General features: G+C 36.2%; 1 protein-coding gene across 4 annotated transcripts in view; it reads right to left on the reverse strand.

Moving 5' to 3' along the window:
- The window catches only part of NPR2 (natriuretic peptide receptor 2), a 567,493-nt gene that overhangs the window by 199,166 nt on the left and 345,988 nt on the right, over window positions 1–22,339 (reverse strand). For 2 of the 4 annotated variants that reach the window (XM_073684396.1, XM_073684388.1), the window contains exon 9: window positions 15,292–15,366. The exons of the other annotated variants lie outside the window; for them this stretch is intronic. In XM_073684396.1, the coding sequence (XP_073540497.1) occupies window positions 15,292–15,366 (75 nt within the window). The remainder of the gene's footprint in view (window positions 1–15,291; window positions 15,367–22,339) is intronic. 4 annotated transcript variants of the gene reach the window in all.

Below are 22,339 nucleotides of genomic sequence, written 5' to 3' on the forward strand. Positions count from 1 at the left end.
ATATTCTTGTACATAGGAGCAGTATTATAGTAGTTATATTCTTGCACATAGGAGCAGTATTATAGTAGTTATATTCTTGCACAAAGGAGCAGTATTATAGTAGTTATTTTCTTGTACATAGGAGCAGTATTATAGTAGTTATATTCTTGTACACAGAGGGCAGTATTATAGTAGTTATAATCTTGTACATAGGGCAGTATTATAGTAGTTATATTCTTGTACATAGGGGCAGTATTATAGTAGTTATATTCTTGTACATAGGAGCAGTATTATAGTAGTTATATTCCTGTACATAGGGAGCAGTATTATAGTAGTTATATTCCTGTACATAGGGGCAGCATTATAGAAGTTATATTCCTGTACATAGGGGCAGTATTATAGTAGTTATATTCTTGTACATGGGGGCAGTATTATAGCAGTTATATTCTTGTACATAGGGGCAGTATTATAGTAGTTATATTCTTGTACATAGGAGCAGTATTATAGTAGTTATATTCTTGTACATAGGGGCAGTATTATAGTAGTTATAATCTTGCACATAGGAGCAGTATTATAGTAGTTATATTCTTGTACATAGGGGCAGTATTATAGTAGTTATAATCTTGCACATAGGAGCAGTATTATAGCAGTTATATTCTTATACATAGGGGCAGTATTATAGTAGTTATAGTCTTGTATATAGGGGCAGTATTATAGTAGTTATATTCTTGCACATAGGAGCAGTATTATAGTAGCTATATTCTTGTACATAGGGGCTGTATTATAGTAGTTATATTCTTGTACATAGGGGGCAGTATTATAGTAGTTATATTCCTGTACATAGGAGCAGTATTATAGTAGTTATATTCTTGCACATAGGAGCAGTATTATAGTAGTTATATTCTTGTATATAGGGGCAGTATTATAGTACATAGTTACATAGTTTATAGTAGTTATATTCTTGTACATAGGAGCAGTTTTATAGTAGTTATATTCTTGTACATAGGGGCTGTATTATAGTAGTTATATTCTTGTACATAGGATCAGTATTATAGTAGTTATATTCTTGTACATAGGAGCAGTATTATAGTAGTTATATTCTTGTACATATGAGCAGTATTATAGTAGTTATTTTCTTGCACATAGGGGCTGTATTATAGTAGTTATATTCTTGTACATAGGGGGCAGTATTATAGTAGTTTTATTCCTGTACATAGGAGCAGTATTATAGTAGTTATATTCTTGCACATAGGAGCAGTATTATAGTAGTTATATTCTTACACATAGGAGCAGTATTATAGTACTTATATTCTTGTATATAGGGGGCAGTATTATAGTAGTTATATTCCTGTACATAGGAGCAGTATTATAGTAGTTATATTCTTGTACATAGGTAGCAGTATTATAGTAGCTATATTCTTGTACATAGGGGGCAGTATTATAGTAGATATATTCTTGTACATAGGGGGGAGTATTATAGTAGATATATTCTTGTACATAGAGGGCAGTATTATAGTAGTTATATTCTTGTACATAGGAGCAGCATTATAGTAGTTATATTCTTGTATATAGGGGCAGTATTATAGTATTTATATTCTTGTTCATAGGAGCAGTATTATAGTAGCTATATTCTTGGACATAGGGGCAGTATTATAGTAGTTATATTCTTGCACATAGGAGCAGTATTATAGTAGTTATACTCTTATACATAGGGGGTAGTATTATTGTAGTTATATTCTTGTACATAGGGGGCAGTATTATAGTAGTTATATTCTTATACATAGGGGGCAGTATTATAGTAGTTATATTCTTGTACATAGGGGCAGTATAATAGTAGTTATATTCTTGTACATAGGGAGCAGTATTATAGCAGTTATATTCTTGTACATAGGGGCAGTATTATAGTAGTTATATTCCTGTACATAGGGGCAGTATTATAGTAGTTATATTCTTGTACATGGGGGCAGTATTATAGTAGTTATATTCTTGTACATAGGGAGCAGTATTATAGTAGTTATATTCCTATACATAGGGACAGCATTATAGTAATTATATTCGTGCACATAGGAGCAGTATTATAGTAGTTATAGTCTTGTACATAGGGGCAGTATTATAGTAGTTATATTCTTGTACATAGGAGTAGTATTATAGTAGTTATATCCTTGTACATAGGGGCAATATTATAGTAGTTATATTCCTGTACATAGGAGCAGTATTATAGTAGTTATAATCTTGCACATAGGAGCAGTATTATACTAGTTATATTCTTATACATAGGGGCAGTATTATAGTAGTTATAGTCTTGTATATAGGGGCAGTATTATAGTAGTTATATTCTTGCACATAGGAGCAGTATTATAGTAGTTATATTCTTGTACATAGGGGGCAGTATTGTAGTAGTTATATTCCTGTACATAGGAGCAGTATTATAGTAGTTATATTTTGCACATAGGAGCAGTATTATAGTAGTTATATTCTTGTATATAGGGGCAGTATTATAGTAGTTATATTCTTGTACATAGGAGCAGTATTATAGTAGTTATATTCTTGTACATAGGAGCAGTATTATAGTAGTTATATTCTTGTACATAGGAGCAGTATTATAGTAGTTATATACTTGTACATAGGGACTGTATTATAGTAGTTATATTCTTGTACATAGGATCAGAATTATAGTAGTTATATTCTTGTACATAGGATCAGAATTATAGTAGTTATATTCTTGTACATAGGAGTAGTATTATAGTAGTTATATTCTTGTACATAGGAGCAGAATTATAGTAGTTATTTTCTTGCACATAGGGGCTGTATTATAGTAGTTATATTTTTGTACATAGGGGGCAGTATTATAGTAGTTATATTCCTGTACACAGGAGCAGTATTATAGTAGTTATATTCTTGCACATAGGAGCAGTATTATAGTAGTTATATTCTTGCACATAGGAGCAGTATTATAGTACTTATATTCTTGTATATAGGGGGCAGTATTATAGTAGTTATATTCCTGTACATAGGAGCAGTTTTATAGTAGTCATATTCTTGTACATAGGAGCAGTATTATAGTAGCTATATTCTTGTATATAGGGGCAGTATTATAGTATTTATATTCTTGTACATAGGAGCAGTATTATAGTAGCTATATTCTTGGACATAGGGGCAGTATTATAGTAGTTATATTCTTGCACATAGGAGCAGTATTATAGTAGTTATATTCTTGTATATAGGGGGCAGTATTATAGTAGTAATATTCTTGTACATAGGGAGCAGTATTATAGTAGTTATATTCTTGTACATAGGGAGCAGTATTATAGTAGTTATATTCCTGTACATAGGGGCAGTATTATAGTAGTTATATTCTTGTACATAGGAGCAGTATTATAGTAGTTATATTCTTGTACATAGGAGCAGTATTATAGTAGTTATATTCTTGTACATAGGAGCAGTATTATAGTAGTTATATTCTTGTATATAGGGGGCAGTATTATAGTAGTTATATTCTTGTACATAGGGAGCAGTATTATAGTAGTTATATTCCTGTACATAGGGACAGCATTATAGTAATTATATTCGTGCACATAGGAGCAGTATTATAGTAGTTATAGTCTTGTACATAGGGGCAGTATTATAGTAGTTATAATCTTGCACATAGGAGCAGTATTATAGTAGTTATATTCTTATACATAGGGGCAGTATTATAGTAGTTATAGTCTTGTATATAGGGGCAGTATTATAGTAGTTATATTCTTGTACATAGGGGCAGTATTATAGTAGTTATATTCCTGTACATAGGAGCAGTATTATAGTAGTTATATTCTTGTACATAGGAGCAGTATTATAGTAGTTATTTTCTTGCACATAGGGGCTGTATTATAGTAGTTATATTCTTGTACATAGGGGGCAGTATTGTAGTAGTTATATTCCTGTACATAGGAGCAGTATTATAGTAGTTATATTCTTGCACATAGGAGCAGTATTATAGTAGTTATATTCTTGTATATAGGGGCAGTATTATAGTAGTTATATTCTTGTACATAGGAGCAGTATTATAGTAGTTATATTCTTGTACATAGGAGCAGTATTATAGTAGTTATATACTTGTACATAGGGACTGTATTATAGTAGTTATATTCTTGTACATAGGATCAGTATTATAGTAGTTATTTTCTTGCACATAGGGGCTGTATTATAGTAGTTATATTCCTGTACACAGGAGCAGTATTATAGTAGTTATATTCTTGTACATAGGGGGCAGTATTATAGTAGTTATATACTTGTACATAGGGAGCAGTATTATAGTAGTTATATTCTTGTACATAGGGGCAGTATTATAGTAGTTATATTCTTGTACATAGGGGCAGTATTATAGTAGTTATATTCTTGTATATAGGGGGCAGTATTATAGTAGTTATATTCTTGTACATAGGAGGCAGTATTATAGTAGTTATATTCTTGCACATAGGAGCAGTATTATAGTAGTTATATTCTTGCACATAGGAGCAGTATTATAGTAGTTATATTCTTGTACATAGGAGCACTATTATAGTAGTTATATTCTTGTATATAGGGGGCAGTATTATAGTAGTTATATTCTTGTACATAGGGAGCAGTATTATAGTAGTTATATTCCTGTACATAGGGACAGCATTATAGTAATTATATTCGTGCACATAGGAGCAGTATTATAGTAGTTATAGTCTTGTACATAGGGGCAGTATTATAGTAGTTATATTCATGTACATAGGAGTAGTATTATAGTAGTTATATTCTTGTACATAGGAGCAGTATTATAGTAGTTATATACTTGTACATAGGGACTGTATTATAGTAGTTATATTCTTGTACATAGGATCAGTATTATAGTAGTTATTTTCTTGCACATAGGGGCTGTATTATAGTAGTTATATTCCTGTACACAGGAGCAGTATTATAGTAGTTATATTCTTGCACATAGGAGCAGTATTATAGTAGTTATATTCTTGCACATAGGAGCAGTATTATAGTAGTTATATTCTTGTACATAGGGAGCAGTATTATAGTAGCTATATTCTTGTACATGGGGCAGTATTATAGTAGTTATATTCTTGTATATAGGGGCAGTATTATAATAGTTATATTCTTGGACATAGGAGGCAGTATTATTGTAGTTATATTCTTGCACATAGGGGGCAGTATTATAGTAGTTATATTCTTGTACATAGGGAGCAGTATTATAGTAGTTATATTCTTGTATATAGGGGGCAGTATTATAGTAGTTATATTCCTGTACATAGGAGCAGTATTATAGTAGTCATATTCTTGTACATAGAAGCAGTATTATAGTAGCTATATTCTTGTACATAGGGGGCAGTATTATAGTAGATATATTCTTGTACATAGGGGGCAGTATTATAGTAGATATATTCTTGTACATAGAGGGCAGTATTATAGTAGTTATATTCTTGTACATAGGAGCAGTATTATAGTAGTTATATTCTTGTATATAGGGGCAGTATTATAGTATTTATATTCTTGTACATAGGAGCAGTATTATAGTAGCTATATTCTTGTACATAGGGGCAGTATTATAGTAGTTATATTCTTGCACATAGGAGCAGTATTATAGTAGTTATATTCTTATACATAGGGGGCAGTATTATAGTAGTTATATTCTTGTATTTAGGGGCAGTATTATAGTAGTTATATTCTTGCACATAGGAGCACTATTATAGTAGTTATATTCTTGTATATAGGGGCAGTATTATAGTAGTAATATTCTTGTACATAGGGAGCAGTATTATAGTAGTTATATTCTTGTACATGGGGAGCAGTATTATAGTAGTTATATTCCTGTACATAGGGGCAGTATTATAGTAGTTATATTCTTGTACATAGGAGCAGTATTATAGTAGTTATATTCTTGTATATAGGAGCAGTATTATAGTAGTTATATTCTTGTATATAGGGGGCAGTATTATAGTAGTTATATTCTTGTACATAGGAGCAGTATTATAGTAGTTATATTCTTGTACATAGGGCAGTATTATAGTAGTTATATTCTTGTACATAGGGCAGTATTATAGCAGTTATATTCTTGTACATAGGAGCAGTATTATAGTAGTTATATTCTGTACATAGGAGCAGTATTATAGTAGTTATATTCTTGTACATAGGAGCAGTATTATAGTAGTTATATTCTTGTATATAGGGGCAGTATTATAGTATTTATATTCTTGTACATAGGAGCAGTATAATAGTAGCTATATTCTTGTACATAGGGGCAGTATTATAGTAGTTATATTCTTGCACATAGGAGCAGTATTATAGTAGTTATATTCTTATACATAGGGGGCAGTATTATAGTAGTTATATTCTTGTATTTAGGGGCAGTATTATAGTAGTTATATTCTTGCACATAGGAGCACTATTATAGTAGTTATATTCTTGTATATAGGGGCAGTATTATAGTAGTAATATTCTTGTACATAGGGAGCAGTATTATAGTAGTTATATTCTTGTACATGGGGAGCAGTATTATAGTAGTTATATTCCTGTACATAGGGGCAGTATTATAGTAGTTATATTCCTGTACATAGGGGCAGTATTATAGTAGTTATATTCTTGTACATAGGAGCAGTATTATAGTAGTTATATTCTTGTATATAGGAGCAGTATTATAGTAGTTATATTCTTGTATATAGGGGGCAGTATTATAGTAGTTATATTCTTGTACATAGGAGCAGTATTATAGTAGTTATATTCTTGTACATAGGGCAGTATTATAGTAGTTATATTCTTGTACATAGGGCAGTATTATAGCAGTTATATTCTTGTACATAGGAGCAGTATTATAGTAGTTATATTCTGTACATAGGAGCAGTATTATAGTAGTTATATTCTTGTACATAGGAGCAGTATTATAGTAGTTATATTCTTGTATATAGGGGGCAGTATTATAGTAGTTATATTCTTGTACATAGGGAGCAGTATTATAGTAGTTATATTCTTGTACATAGGGAGCAGTATTATAGTAGTTATATTCTTGTATATAGGGGCAGTATTATATTAGTTATATTTTTGCACATAGGAGCAGTATTATATTAGTTATATTCTTGTACATAGGAGCAGTATTATAGTAGTTATATTCTTGTATATAGGGGGCAGTATTATAGTAGTTATATTCTTGTACATAGGGAGCAGTATTATAGTAGTTATATTCTTGTACATAGGGAGCAGTATTATAGTAGTTATATTCCTGTACATAGGGGCAGTATTATAGTAGTTATATTTTTGTACATAGGAGCAGTATTATAGTAGTTTTATTCTTGTACATAGGAGCAGTATTATAGTAGTTATATTCTTGTACATAGGAGCAGTATTATAGTAGTTATATTCTTGTACATAGGAGCAGTATTATAGTAGTTATATTCTTGTACATAGGGCAGTATTATAGTAGTTATATTCTTGTACATAGAGAAGTATTATAGTAGTTATATTCTTGTACATAGGGCAGTATTATAGTAGTTATATTCTTGTACATAGAGAAGTATTATAGTAGTTATATTCTTGTACATAGAGAAGTATTATAGTAGTTATATTCTAGTACATAGAGAAGTATTATAGTAGTTATATTCTTGCACATAGGGGCTGTATTATAGTAGTTATATTCTTGTACATAGAGGCAGTATTATAGTAGTTATATTCTTGTACATAGGAGCAGTATTATAGTAGTTATATTCTTCTACATAGGAGCAGTATTATAGTAGTTATATTCTTGTATATAGGAGCAGTATTATAGTAGTTATATTCTTGTACATAGGGGGGCAGTATTATAGTAATTATATTCTTGTACATAGGGGGCAGTATTATAGTAGTTATATTCTTGTACATAGGGACCACTATTATAGTAGTTATATTCTTGTACATAGGGGGCAGTATTATAGTAGTTATATTCTTGACATAGGAGCAGTATTATAGTAGTTATATTCTTGTACATAGGGCAGTTTTATAGTAGTTCTATTCTTGTATATAGGGGCAGTATTATAGTAGTTCTATTCTTGTACATAGGGGGCAGTATTATAGTAGTTATATTCTTGTACATAGGGCACTATTATAGTAGTTATATTCTTGTACATAGGGGCAGTATTATAGTAGTTATATTCTTGTACATAGGGAGCACTATTATAGTAGTTATATTCTTGTACATAGGGGGCAGTATTATAGTAGTTATATTCTTGACATAGGAGCAGTATTATAGTAGTTATATTCTTGTACATAGGGCAGTATTATAGTAGTTATATTCTTGTACATAGGGAAGTATTATAGTAGTTCTATTCTTGTATATAGGGGCAGTATTATAGTAGTTCTATTCTTGTACATAGGGGGCAGTATTATAGTAGTTATATTCTTGTACATAGCGCAGTATTATAGTAGTTATATTCTTGTACATAGGAGCAGTATTATAGTAGTTATATTCCTGTACATAGGAGCAGTATTATAGTAGTTATATTCTTATATATAGGGGCAGTATTATAGAAGTTATATTCCTGTACATAGGGGCTGTATTATAGTAGTTATATTCTTATATATAGGGGCAGTATTATAGAAGTTATATTCTTGTACATAGGAGGCAGTATTATACTAGTTATATTCTTGCACATAGGGAGCACTATTACAGCAGTTATATTCTTGTATATAGGGGCAGTATTATAGTAGTTATATCCTTGTACATAGGAGCAGTATTATAGTAGTTATATCCTTGTACATAGGGGGCAGTATTATAGTAGTTATATTCTTATATATAGGGGCAGTATTATAGAAGTTATATTCTTGTACATAGGAGCAGTATTATAGTAGTTATATTCCTGTACATAGGAGCAGTATTATAGTAGTTATATTCTTATATATAGGGGCAGTATTATAGAAGTTATATTCCTGTACATAGGGGCTGTATTATAGTAGTTATATTCTTATATATAGGGGCAGTATTATAGAAGTTATATTCTTGTACATAGGAGGCAGTATTATACTAGTTATATTCTTGCACATAGGGAGCACTATTACAGCAGTTATATTCTTGTATATAGGGGCAGTATTATAGTAGTTATATTCTTATACATAGGGGGCAGTATTATAGTAGTTATAATCTTGTGCATAGGAGTAGTATTATAGTAGTTATATTCTTGTACATAGGGGCAGTATTATAGTAGTTATATTCTTGTACATAGGGAGCAGTATTATAGTAGTTATATTCTTCTACATAGGGGCAGTATTATAGTAGTTATATTCTTGTACATAGGGGCAGTATTATAGTAGTTATATTCTTGTACATAGGGGCATTATTATAGTAGTTATATTCTTGTATATAGGGGGCCAGTATTATAGTAGTTATATTCTTGTATATAGGGGGGCAGTATTATAGTAGTTATATCCTTGTACATAGGAGCAGTATTATAGTAGTTATATCCTTGTACATAGGGGGCAGTATTATAGTAGTTATATTCTTGTACATAGGAGCAGTATTATAGTTGTTATATTCTTGTACATAGGAGCAGTATTATAGTAGTTATATTCTTGTACATAGGGGGCAGTATTATAGTAGTTATATTCCTGTACATAGGAGCAGTATTATAGTAGTTATATTCTTGTACATAGGAGCAGTATTATAGTAGTTATATTCTTGCACATAGGAGCAGTATTATAGTAGTTATATTCTTATACATAGGGGGCAGTATTATAGTAGTTATAATCTTGTGCATAGGAGTAGTATTATAGTAGTTATATTCTTGTACATAGGGGCAGTATTATAGTAGTTATATTCTTGTACATAGGGAGCAGTATTATAGTAGTTATATTCTTCTACATAGGGGCAGTATTAAGTAGTTATATTCTTGTACATAGGGGCAATATTATAGTAGTTATATTCTTGTACATAGGGGCATTATTATAGTAGTTATATTCTTGTATATAGGGGGCCAGTATTATAGTAGTTATATTCTTGTATATAGGGGGGCAGTATTATAGTAGTTATATCCTTGTACATAGGAGCAGTATTATAGTAGTTATATCCTTGTACATAGGGGGCAGTATTATAGTAGTTATATTCTTGTACATAGGAGCAGTATTATAGTTGTTATATTCTTGTACATAGGAGCAGTATTATAGTAGTTATATTCTTGTACATAGGGGGCAGTATTATAGTAGTTATATTCCTGTACATAGGAGCAGTATTATAGTAGTTATATTCTTGTACATAGGAGCAGTATTATAGTAGTTATATTCTTGCACATAGGAGCAGTATTATAGTAGTTATATTCTTCTACATAGGGGGCAGTATTATAGTAGTTATATTCTTGTACATAGGGGCAGTATTATAGTAGTTATATTCTTATACATAGGAGGCAGTATTATAGTAGTTATAATCTTGTGCATAGGAGTAGTATTATAGTAGTTATATTCTTGTACATAGGGGCAGTATTATAGTAGTTATATTCTTGTACATAGGGAGCAGTATTATAGTAGTTATATCCTTGTACATAGGGAGCAGTATTATATTAGTTATATTCTTGTACATAGGAGCAGTATTATAGTAGTTATATTCTTGTACATAGGGAGCAGTATTATAGTAGTTATATTCTTGTACATAGGAGCAGTATTATAGTAGTTATATTCTTGTACATAGGGGGCAGTATTATAGTAGTTATATTCTTGTACATAGGAGCAGTATTATAGTAGTTATATTCTTGTACATAGGGGCAGTATTATAGCAGTTATATTCTTGTACATATGGGCAGTATTATAGTAGTTCTATTCTTGTACATAGGGGCAGCGTTATAGTAGTTATATTCTTGAACATAGGGAGCAGTATTATAGTAGTTATATTCTTGTATATAGGGAGCAGTATTATAGTAGTTATATTCTTGTACATAGGGAGCAGTATTATAGTAGTTATATTCTTGTATATAGGGAGCAGTATTATAGTAGTTATATTCTTGAACATAGGGGCAGTATTATAGTAGTTCTATTCTTGTACATAGGGGGCAGTATTATAGTAGTTATATTCTTGTACATAGGGGGCAGTATTATAGTAGTTATATTCTTGTACATTGGGCAGTATTATAGTAGTTATATTCTTGTACACAGGGAGCAGTATTATAGTAGTTATATTCTTGCACATATGGGGCAGTATCATAGCAGTTATATTCTTGTACATAGGGGGCAGTATTATAGTAGTTATATTCTTGTACATAGGAGCAGTATTATAGCAGTTATATTCTTGTACATAGGAGCAGTATTATAGTAGTTATATTCTTGTACATAGGGAGCAGTATTATAGTAGTTATATTCTTGTACATAGGAGCAGTATTATAGTAGTTATATTCTTGTACATAGGAGCAGTATTATAGTAGTTATATTCTTGTACATAGGGCGCAGTATTATAGTAGTTATATTCTTGTACATAGGAGCAGTATTATAGTAGTTATATTCTTGTACATAGGGGCAGTATTATAGCAGTTATATTCTTGTACATATGGGCAGTATTATAGTAGTTATATTCTTGTACATAGGGGCAGTATTATAATAGTTATATTCTTGTACATAGGGGCAGTATTATAGCAGTTATATTCTTGAACATAGGAGCAGTATTATAGTAGTTATATTCTTGAACATAGGGGCAGTATTATAGTAGTTCTATTCTTGTACATACGGGACAGTATTATAGTAGTTCTATTCTTGTACATAGGGGGCAGTATTATAGTAGTTATATTCTTGTACATTGGGCAGTATTATAGTAGTTATACTCTTGTACACAGGGAGCAGTATTATAGTAGTTATATTCTTGTACATAGGGGGCAGTATCATAGCAGTTATATTCTTGTACATAGGGGGCAGTATTATAGTAGTTATATTCTTGTACATAGGGGGCAGTATTATAGTAGTTATATTCTTGTACATAGGAGCAGTATTATAGCAGTTATATTCTTGTACATAGGGGGCAGTATTATAGCAGTTATATTCTTGTACATAGGGGGCAGTATTATAATAGTTATATTCTTGTACATAGGGGGCAGTATTATAGTAGTTATATTCTTGTACATAGGAGGCAGTATTATAGTAGTTATATTTTTGTACATAGGAGCAGTATTATAGTAGTTATATTCTTGTACATAGGGGGCAGTATTATCAGGCAAAATGTATTTTTGGTCCCAGTTTTAAAAAAATGAAAGTGGTCTTAAATTTCCACCCCTGTCCATTTGTAAGACATAGAACTGCAGTGCTGGCCCCCACCCTAAGAATTTTTATTAGCGTCGTAAACCCTCAGCGCAGAGCAGCGTCTAGTTTGAACTGGTCTCTCCCTCCAATTCTATTGTTTAGCTGGACAAAAGTTTAATGTCGATTTTAAGAACGCACAGGACTGTCACAAACACAGGGACCACATTTTTGGAATGCTCACCTTTTTCCCATTATAATAGTCTATCTTGCATAACTGAGAAACGACCGGGAACTGTCCAAGTCATTCTTCTCAGGGACGTCAGACGCATGCACACCACGCTGCGTAGAAGAATCACCTCTAATTTCCGGGAAGCTGTCCCCCCCACAGAATCTGAGACCATCACCTTGTGAAGCAGGTTTTGCTATTACTTATCCCTTTTATTTTAATAACTGTTTATGCATACATGTAAATTGTCTCCTTTATAATATCTTGTATATATTTTGTAAACACTGCCCCCTTTGGGAGTAAATCATTATTATTTACCAGTTTTGTTCTTCTTGTCCTATGTCGAGCAAACACATTCCTCACCCGCTAATTCACGTTACCTAACGGGTACCCGATCCACCTGTTAAGCGATCGGTGGTGGCAGTATACCAGTATTTATGTGATACTGTGGTTTGAGGGTGGCTGGTCGGAGGTATATATACGTTCCTGGAAGGAACTGGTGGTATATATACGTCCTGTCACATCACGTGCCGCAATAGTCGACATAAATAAGAGCAGCTGCACCCGTGCTTATCCTCGGTCAATACCGTGTTTGACCAGCAGGATAAGGGGGCGCCAGAGAGCTGCAAGGTCTGACCCAAAAGTGGGTGTTGTTTTCCTGACAAGTATTATAGTAGTTATATTCTTGTACATAGGAGCAGTATTATAGTAGTTATATTCTTGTACATAGGGCAGTATTATAGTAGTTATATTCTTGTACATAGGGCAGTATTATAGTAGATATATTCTTGTACATAGGAGCAGTATTATAGTAGTTATATTCTTGTACATAGGAGCAGTATTATAGTAGTTATATTCCTGTACATAGGGGCAGTATTATAGTAGTTATATTCTTGTACATAGGGCAGTATTATAGTAGTTATATTCTTGTACATAGGGCAGTATTATAGTAGTTATATTCTTGTACATAGGGCAGTATTATAGTAGTTATATTCTTGTACATAGGAGCAGTATTATAGTAGTTATATTCTTGTACATAGGAGCAGTATTATAGTAGTTATATTCTTGTATATAGGGGCAGTATTATAGTAGTTCTATTCTTGCACATAGGGGGCAGTATTATAGTAGTTATATTCTTGTACATAGGGGGCAGTATTATAGTAGTTATATTCTTGTACATAGGGGGCAGTATTATAGTAGTTATATTCTTGTATATAGGGGCAGTATTAAAGTAGTTCTATTCTTGTATATAGGGCCAGTATTATAGTAGTTCTATTCTTGCACATAGGGGGCAGTATTATAGTAGTTATATTCTTGTACATAGGGGACAGTATTATAGTAGTTATATTCTTGTATATAGGGACAGTATTAAAGTAGTTCTATTCTTGTATATAGGGGCAGTATTATAGTAGTTATATTCTTGTACATACGGGGCAGTATTATAGTAGTTATATTCTTGTACACAGGGGGCAGTATTATAGTAGTTATATTTTTGTACATAGGGCAGTATTATACTAGTTATATTCTTGTACATAGGGCAGTATTATAGTAGTTATATTCTTGTACATAGGGGGCAGTATTATAGCAGTTATATTCTTGTACATAGGGTAGTATTATAGTAGTTATATTCTTGTACATAGGGGGCAGTATTATAGTAGTTATATTCTTGTACATAGGAGCAGTATTATAGTAGTTATATTCTTGTACATAGGGCAGTATTATAGTAGTTATATTCTTGTACATAGGAAGCAGTATTATAATAGTTATATTCTTGTATATAGGAGTAGTATTATAGTAGTTATATTCTTGTACATAGGAAGCAGTATTATAATAGTTATATTCTTGTATATAGGAGCAGTATTATAGTAGTTATATTCTTGTACATAGGGGCAGTATTATAGTAGTTATAGTCTTGTACATAGGGGGCAGTATTATAGTAGTTATACTCTTGTACATAGGGGGCAGTATTATAGTAGTTATATTCTTGTACATAGGAGCAGTATTATAGTAGTTATATTCTTGTACATAGGGGGCAGTATTATAGTAGTTATATTCTTGTACATAGGGGGCAGTATTATAGTAGTTATATTCTTGTACATAGGAGCAGTATTATAGTAGTTATATTCTTGTACATAGGGGAGCAGTATTATAGCAGTTATATTCTTGTACATAGGGGCAGTATTATAGTAGTTATATTCTTGTACATAGGAGCAGTATTATAGTAGTTATATTCTTGTACATAGGGGGCAGTATTATAGTAGTTATATTCTTGTACATAGGGGGCAGTATTATAGTAGTTATATTCTTGTACATAGGGGACAGTATTATAGTAGTTATATTCTTGTACATAGGGGCAGTATTATAGCAGTTATATTCTTGTACATAGGGGCAGTATTATAGTAGTTATATTCTTGTGCATAGGGAGCAGTATTATAGTAGTTATATTCTTGTACATAGGGGCAGTATTATAGTAGTTATATTCTTGTACATAGGAGCAGTATTATAGTAGTTATATTCTTGTACATAGGGGCAGTATTATAGTAGTTATATTCTTGTACATAGGAGCAGTATTATAGTAGTTATATTCTTGTACATAGGGGAGCAGTATTATAGCAGTTATATTCTTGTACATAGGGGCAGTATTATAGTAGTTATATTCTTGTACATAGGGGCAGTATTATAGTAGTTATATTCTTGAACATTTGTGGTAGTAATATAGCTTTAGATAAGAAATTATAATGTGGCGGACATTGATTATGAGATATTGATTTAATGCTGTTATATAGACATACAATATCAGGAGAGACTGAGACAATAAAGAGAGATAAAAGAAGAACAAAGAGAGAGAAATTGAACACAGAAACATTACAGAGACTCCTGTGAGTGAGAGTTGTCACCTTGAAGTGTCCTGTGTTGGCAAAGATTTGGTATTTGCCATGAGCCGTCATTAAGGAGCCATAACTGGAGCCTCTCTAGGACAAAGCGAGACAGTCACACAGAAACTAAGACAGTATAGGACATCACATCTCAGGGCAGTAATATGGCAACCTGGTCCATCGAGAGCATCTGCACACAGCATGGGGTCACTATACCCACCCCCCCCACCCCGGTGGGTGCACTGATAGCAGCTTCCATCCCCCTCACCCATGGTAGAGCTGAACACATGAAGGAGTGTGGGACCATGAGCGATGAGTGAATCCAGGCTCGGACTGGCCCACAGGAGAACGGTCAATCTCCCCAGTGGGCCGCACTACACCCACTATGTACAGGCAGAAGGAACAACTCAATCAGTCAACAAACTGCACAGTTTATCATTATATAGGAGCAGAGGGAAATCTCCAACTGAGGGACATGTAATATCTGGACGTAGCTTAACAGTGGCCCCAGAGTCAATGTTATGGGTGGCCCTTAGCACCACAACCGGATGCTGTGTGTGACCATTATACAGACATCTACAGCTGGTTACTGAGTAATCTATGGAAACTGAACATGGCCCAGAACATCTGACCGCAATCATCCCATACACTCAATAGTCAGGTTAAGGTGATGTACACAAATAGCATCGCCACCTTCATCAATATCAAGTATGAAGTAATAGAGCGAATTCTAGAGACGAATATGGTGATAAAAGTGTTCTAATACAAGGGGTAAAGTGATCCATTAATGATGGTGTCAGGGACATATTGACGTCAGAGAGATATTACGAGAATATTGACCATTTCTCCCAAGCTCCTCCCTTATCCACCATTTGCCACAAGAAGAGAGATGAGAGCAATTAACACACGCCTGAGAAATGCCTTGTAGGCAGATGCCAGCCAAGAAGTGCTACCAGTCTAATTAAAACGCAAATGTATTTCTCCCTGGCAGACGCAGGGGGTGATTAGTTGCAGGATTGCAATAATTTGCGTGTAACTATTGAGGCTGCTTTCAAGCTTCAAAAGAAAATCTATAGACACGCCGACTCCGATACGGAATATGGAATATTGTAAGTTCCATAACTGCGATAATAACAGGACCTATATTTTTTGTGGCAGAATCAGCCAAGGAGCAATATGCATATTTCCCTGTCACTGTAAAGCCAGGGAGCCATAGCACAAAAGCACCAGAATGACGGTTCACAAACACGTCATGCGTGGTCTCTAAATGAAGGTAAACTCTTAACAGAAAATATGTCGTCGTTTGCAAGCTTCTGCAATCAATGAGCGATAAGTTATTGCAGAAGTTAGCGTTTTTAATAAAAATGTACAGACTGGAGACCGGCCCACATTATGTCACCACAAGGGGTATGTGGGCAGATCTCCCCTTAGGTATAAGAGAACCCATGGAGAATAGAGGAGCACTCATTGCCAGTAGGGTATAAGGACTATAAGCAACGGGTTGCGTTCGATAACGCTCAAATCAAACTGGGGATCCCCTCCACCTATGCGGAGTCGTCCCTGCGAACTGTATAGCGTAAGTTTCCTCTTTAATCCTGTTTATTTTATGTAACTGCTTATGTATTTTAATGTCTCCTTTGTAACATCCTTGTACAGTTATATGAAAAAGTTTGGGCACCCCTATTAATCTTAAGCTTAATGTTTTATAAAAATTGGTGTTTTTGCAACAGCTATTTCAGTTTGATCTATGTAATAACTGTTGGACACAGTAATGCTTCTGCCGTGAAATGAGGTTTATTGTACTAACAGGAAATGTGCAATCTGCATTCAAACAAAATTTGACAGGTGCATAAGTATGGGCACCTCACCAGAAAAATGACATTAATATTTAGTAGATCCTCCTTTTGCAAAAATAACAGCCTCTAGTCGCTTCCTGTAGCTTTTAATGATTTCCTGGATCCTGGATGAAGGTATTTTTGACCATTCCTCTTTACAAAACAATTCCAGTTCAGTTAAGTTTGATGGTCGCCGAGCATGGACAGCCCTCTTCAAATGATCCCACAGATGTTCAATGATATTCAGGTCTGGGGACTGGGATGGCCATTCCAGAACATTGTAATTGTTCCTCTGCATGAATGCCTGAGTAGATTTGGAGCGGAGTTTTGGATCATTGTCTTGCTGAAAGATCCATCCCCTGCGTAACTTCAACTTTGTCACTGATTCTTGAACATTATTGTCAAGAATCTGATGATACTGAGTGGAATCCATGCGTCCCTCAACTTTAACAAGATTCCCGATGCCGGCATTGGCCACACAGCCCCAAAGCATGATGGAACCTCCACCAAATTTTACTGTGGGTAGCAAGTGTTTTTCTTGGAATGCTGTGTTTTTTTGCCGCCATGCATATCACCTTTTTGTATGACCAAACAACTCAATCTTGGTTTCATCAGTCCACAGGACCTTCTTCCAAAAAGAAATTGGCTTCTCCAAATGTGCTTTTGCATACCTCAGCCGACTCTGTTTGTGGCGTGCTTGCAGAAACGGCTTCTTTCGCATCACTCTCCCATACAGCTTCTCCTTGTGCAAAGTGCGTTGTATAGTTGACCGATGCACAGTGACACCATCTGCAGCAAGTTGATGCTGCAGCTCTCTGGAGGTGGTCTGAGGATTGTCTTTGACTGATCTCACCATTCTTCTTCTCTGCCTTTCTGATGTTTTTCTTGGCCTGCCACTTCTGGCCTTAACAAGAACTGTCCCTGTGTTCTTCCATTTCCTTACTATGTTCCTCACAGTGGAAACTGACAGGTTAAATCTCTGAGACAGCTTTTTCTATCCATCCCCTGAACAACTATGTTGAATAATCTTTGTTTTCAGATCATTTGACAGTTGTTTTGAGGAGCCCATGATGCCACTCTACAGAGGAGATTCAAACAGGAGAACAACTTGCAAGTGGCCACTTTAAGTAGCTTTTCTCATGATTGCATACACCTGGCTATGAAGTTCAAAGCTCAATGAGGTTACAAAACCAAAAAAAGTGCTTTAGTAAGTCAGTAAAAAGTAGGTAGGAGTATTTAAAACAAGAAAATGATAAGGGTGCCCATACTTATGCACCTGTCAAATTTTGTTTGAATGCAGATTGCACATTTTCTGTTAGTACAATAAACCTCATTTCAAGGCAGAAACATTTCTGTATCCAACAGTTATTACATATATCAAACTGAAAGAGCTGCTGCAAAAACACCAATTTGTATAAAACATTAAGCTTAAGATTAATAGGGGTGCCCAAACTTTTTCATATAACTGTATATATTCTTCTTAAACACTGTCTCCCTTTGGATTAAAAATAAGATTTAATAGTTCTGTTTCTTTTGTCCTGTAATCGTTCCCTCCCCCAAAGCCATATACGCTACCAGAACGCAGGTGTCCGACCAGGCATGTATTTTACTTCAAATCTGGCCGGTGGTGCCAGAGAATATTAATAATCGGGCTATCGTGAAGCTGACAGTGACAGTAAGGGGGCGTAAACACATATTCCATGCATTGGAATCCAGAGGTGTGATGCCCTACTCTCACTGGTCGCTTGCCGGTACCCAAGTAGAGAGTAGTCTGGATCGTGTGCTCGCGAATTCCTGACGAAATCCGTGACATAGTGACGGCACGGTGAGATATTGCGTGATCTCCCCGGTGTCGTCACTGTGGAGTCCCTAACAGATGGTAGAACAGGATTATTACTCTAGAGGAATACACAGAAGAGGATGAATATATAATATTGTTAGGAACATAGAGCAATAAATGGGTCAGACATATGATTGGGAGGATTATATAGAGTCATAGAAGGGATATAAAAAGTGTAGCGACGGCGTCCCTGCACGCTTCTCCCATCCCACGGCAGGGACGCCGACTCACTGCCGTGGCCCCCATCCCACACTTCCTCCTCCTCCTGACCGAGGTCTGCGCAACGCTTGAAGATCCCCGGGCACTGTGCTTACGGTATGAGTGCTCTCAGTCTCTTAAAGGGTCAGCATGCATTGTCCTAAAGTGTCCCCAGCCAAATGGCTAGGAGACATTTACTATTTAAGGCACCTCCACCTGTTGGGAAGTGCCTGAGCAACGTGTTTTGCCAGTAGTCTGCAAGTTTGCTAGTTCTCAGGTTCCCTGTACCCGCCATCCAATTTACCTGTACTGTACCTGTCAGCCTGTACTTGCCTTGTGTTTCTGTATTCCAGCCATGCCCACCAGAACCTGCCTGCCTGCCTTCCAGCCATGCTCGCCAGCACCAGCCTGCCTGTATATCAGCCGTGCCAGCCAGAACCAGCCAACCTGTACATTAGCGGTGTTAGCATATCAGCCGTGCCTGCCAGCACCTGCCTGTCTGTATACCAGCCGTACCTGCCTGCACCAGTTGTGCCAGTCTATATACAAGCCGTACCTGACTGCATCTGCATCAGGGGCTCTAACGAAGAGTCAGGTGTTCACCTACTCATGCCCCTCCTAGCTTTCCTCGGTCCACAGCACAGTGGTTCCACTACCACAGATGTTACAAAAAGTAACCAAACTGAGAATATAAACTAAAAAAAAGTTATACAGAATAAAAGGAAGTGCCTGAGAAAAGTGTTTTGTCAGTAGTCTGCACACTTGCTAGTTCTCAAGTCCCCTGTACCAGTCAGTCAGTTTACCTGTCCTGTACCTGTCTTGCCTTGTGTTCCTGCATTCCAGTCGTGCCCGCCAGCACCTATCTGCCTGTATATCAGCCATGCCCACCAGCACCTGCCTGCCTGTATTCCAGCCATGCCCGCCAGCACCATCCTGCCTATATATCAACCGTACCTGTCTGCACCTGCCGTGCCAGCCTGTAAATGAGCCATATCAGCCTACACCTGCAGTGCCAGTCTGTATATCTGCTGTACCTGTCAACATCTGCCACGACTTCCAGTATTCCTGCCCTGCCTGCCTGTACTTGTCAAGTCCATCCAGTCTTGGCTGTTACCTCTACCTGCCCCTTTGGGCGACAGCTGCCGTGCATCTGAGGTCTGTCCTAGTGAAGCACCTGGGGTTCACCTGGAGCCAAGTCTAAACCCATCATCAGGGGCTCTAGCGAAGAGTCAGATGTTCGCCTAGTCACTCCCCTCCAGGCTCTCCTCGGTCCACGGCACAGTGGTTCCACTACCACGGATGTTACACTTTGCTCAGGCCATGGAATTCACTGGCTCCCAAGCTTCTTCAATCTCCATCCTGTACCAGGAAGTCTCCCGCCAGGAAGACCAGCAAAACAAAACCTTTTCCTACTTGTGGAAAGTGACCACCGGACTAGATATGCTGACTTCTGCAGCCGCATCCGCTCCTCCCCAAGCTGTGGCAACTTCAGCCGTGACCCATCAGTCTGCCAGCTAAGCGCATGGTTCCGGAAGCCGTCTGTCAGCTCCACCATGTTATGACGCTGATCCTGCTTTATGTCGAGGGTTCATCAATCAATGCACGCTGCATTTTGAACTCTTGGCACACCAGTTTGCTTCAGATCGGAACAAAGTGGTTTCATCATGAGCCATCTCACTGGCGAGTTTCTGGCTTGGCTCAATCACCTATGGGAGAGAGGGTATCCTTTTGTCTCCAACCTCAAGATTTTCTTAGAAGTCTTCTGTGAAGAGTCGTGGTCTTGCGTGGGCATAGTACTACTCAGACAACACAGGGTGAGGGTAAAACAGTGTGGCGATATTTTATTGAACCACCAGACAATTACACATAGAAGAGTCCTAGTAAATACCTAGGATGGTGCAAAATTACACAGTCTAACCTTTCCGCTGGCCTGCTCGGAATAGAACAGCTGCGACTTTGGGACTGCCAGGGCCAACTACCTCAACCAGTGGCCCCTGCTTTTGGCGGGCCCCCACAAAGAGGAGGTAGCGGCAAAGTAAGGAAGCTGATAGTGCATCGAGGTACAAGCCAGGAGACCCGAGGGTCCCACCCTGGCCTCTCCCAAAGTTTTCATAGGTCCATATCACCGACTAGTCCCAATCTGGCTTCTCCGAATGTCTCAAAGGTTCCAGGCGACTGGAGGGTCCCACCTGGCAACCCCAAACAACATATCCATGGGACCAGGTGACCTCATTGTCCCAACCTGGTTTCCCCAAATGTATCCATGGGTTCTCTGATGGTCAATGGAGCGGATCTGTATCCTTCCAGTCAGGGTCGTGTACCCTTAGGCTGGAATCCTGTTGAATCCAAATCTGTGTCTCTCTGGATGGAGCCATGCTACCAAAACTACCGTCCGGAAGAGTCTGTCTGATCTTTGATTCTCCTTGATTTTCTTTTTTTCCTTCCAGCAGGATAGAAAACCCTTTTTATATTTACATATGTGGCTAAGGTCATCATTCACAGGTCAGATGGAAAAGTGCAGGGCTCAAGTCTCATTGTTTGAGCATTTAATCAATTTACATAGTTGGTATCCTCATACTCTTTACATCAACAAATAGCTGGCTTAGTACAATATGCAATTAGCATAGTAACAAACATCAATGTTCCCAAACACAGAGTCACTGTCCTTCTTGACCAGACCCAGCCTGTCTTCCACGAACTGGTGAACGCTATCTTCTGGGACCTTCTCTACTTGTGTGTGGTAGTTTAACTGGATGACATATTGGTATCCTCTCCCGATCTGCCCATAAACAGGAGGGATATTCGCCATGGTCTGCAGAGATTGAGGAAGAACCGTCTGTACGCCAAGTTTGAGAAGTGCTTCTTCGTGCAAACCTTACTTTCATTCCTAGGGTACATCATCTCTGAGACCAGACTGAAGATGGATCCCGAGAAAGAGTCCACTGTCCAGAAATGGCCCGTCCTGATGGTCTGAAAGCAATCCAGCGGTTTCTCAGATTCGCCAATTACTACCACCAGTTCATTCCACATTTCTCCTCTCGGACCATGCCTATTTCTGCCCTGACCTGCAAGGGTGCTAACCCTAGAGTATGGATTCCGGAATCTGAAAGCACCTTTGTCTCCATAAAACAGGCCTTCTCCTCCGCTCCTATGCTTCACTGACTAGACAATATTAAGCAATTATTTTTGAAGGTTG

The sequence above is a fragment of the Phyllobates terribilis genome, unplaced genomic scaffold (genome assembly GCF_046119375.1).
Source record: "Phyllobates terribilis strain yellow unplaced genomic scaffold, ASM4611937v1 Scaffold_1__5_contigs__length_1240528914, whole genome shotgun sequence".
NCBI lineage: Eukaryota > Metazoa > Chordata > Amphibia > Anura > Dendrobatidae > Phyllobates > Phyllobates terribilis.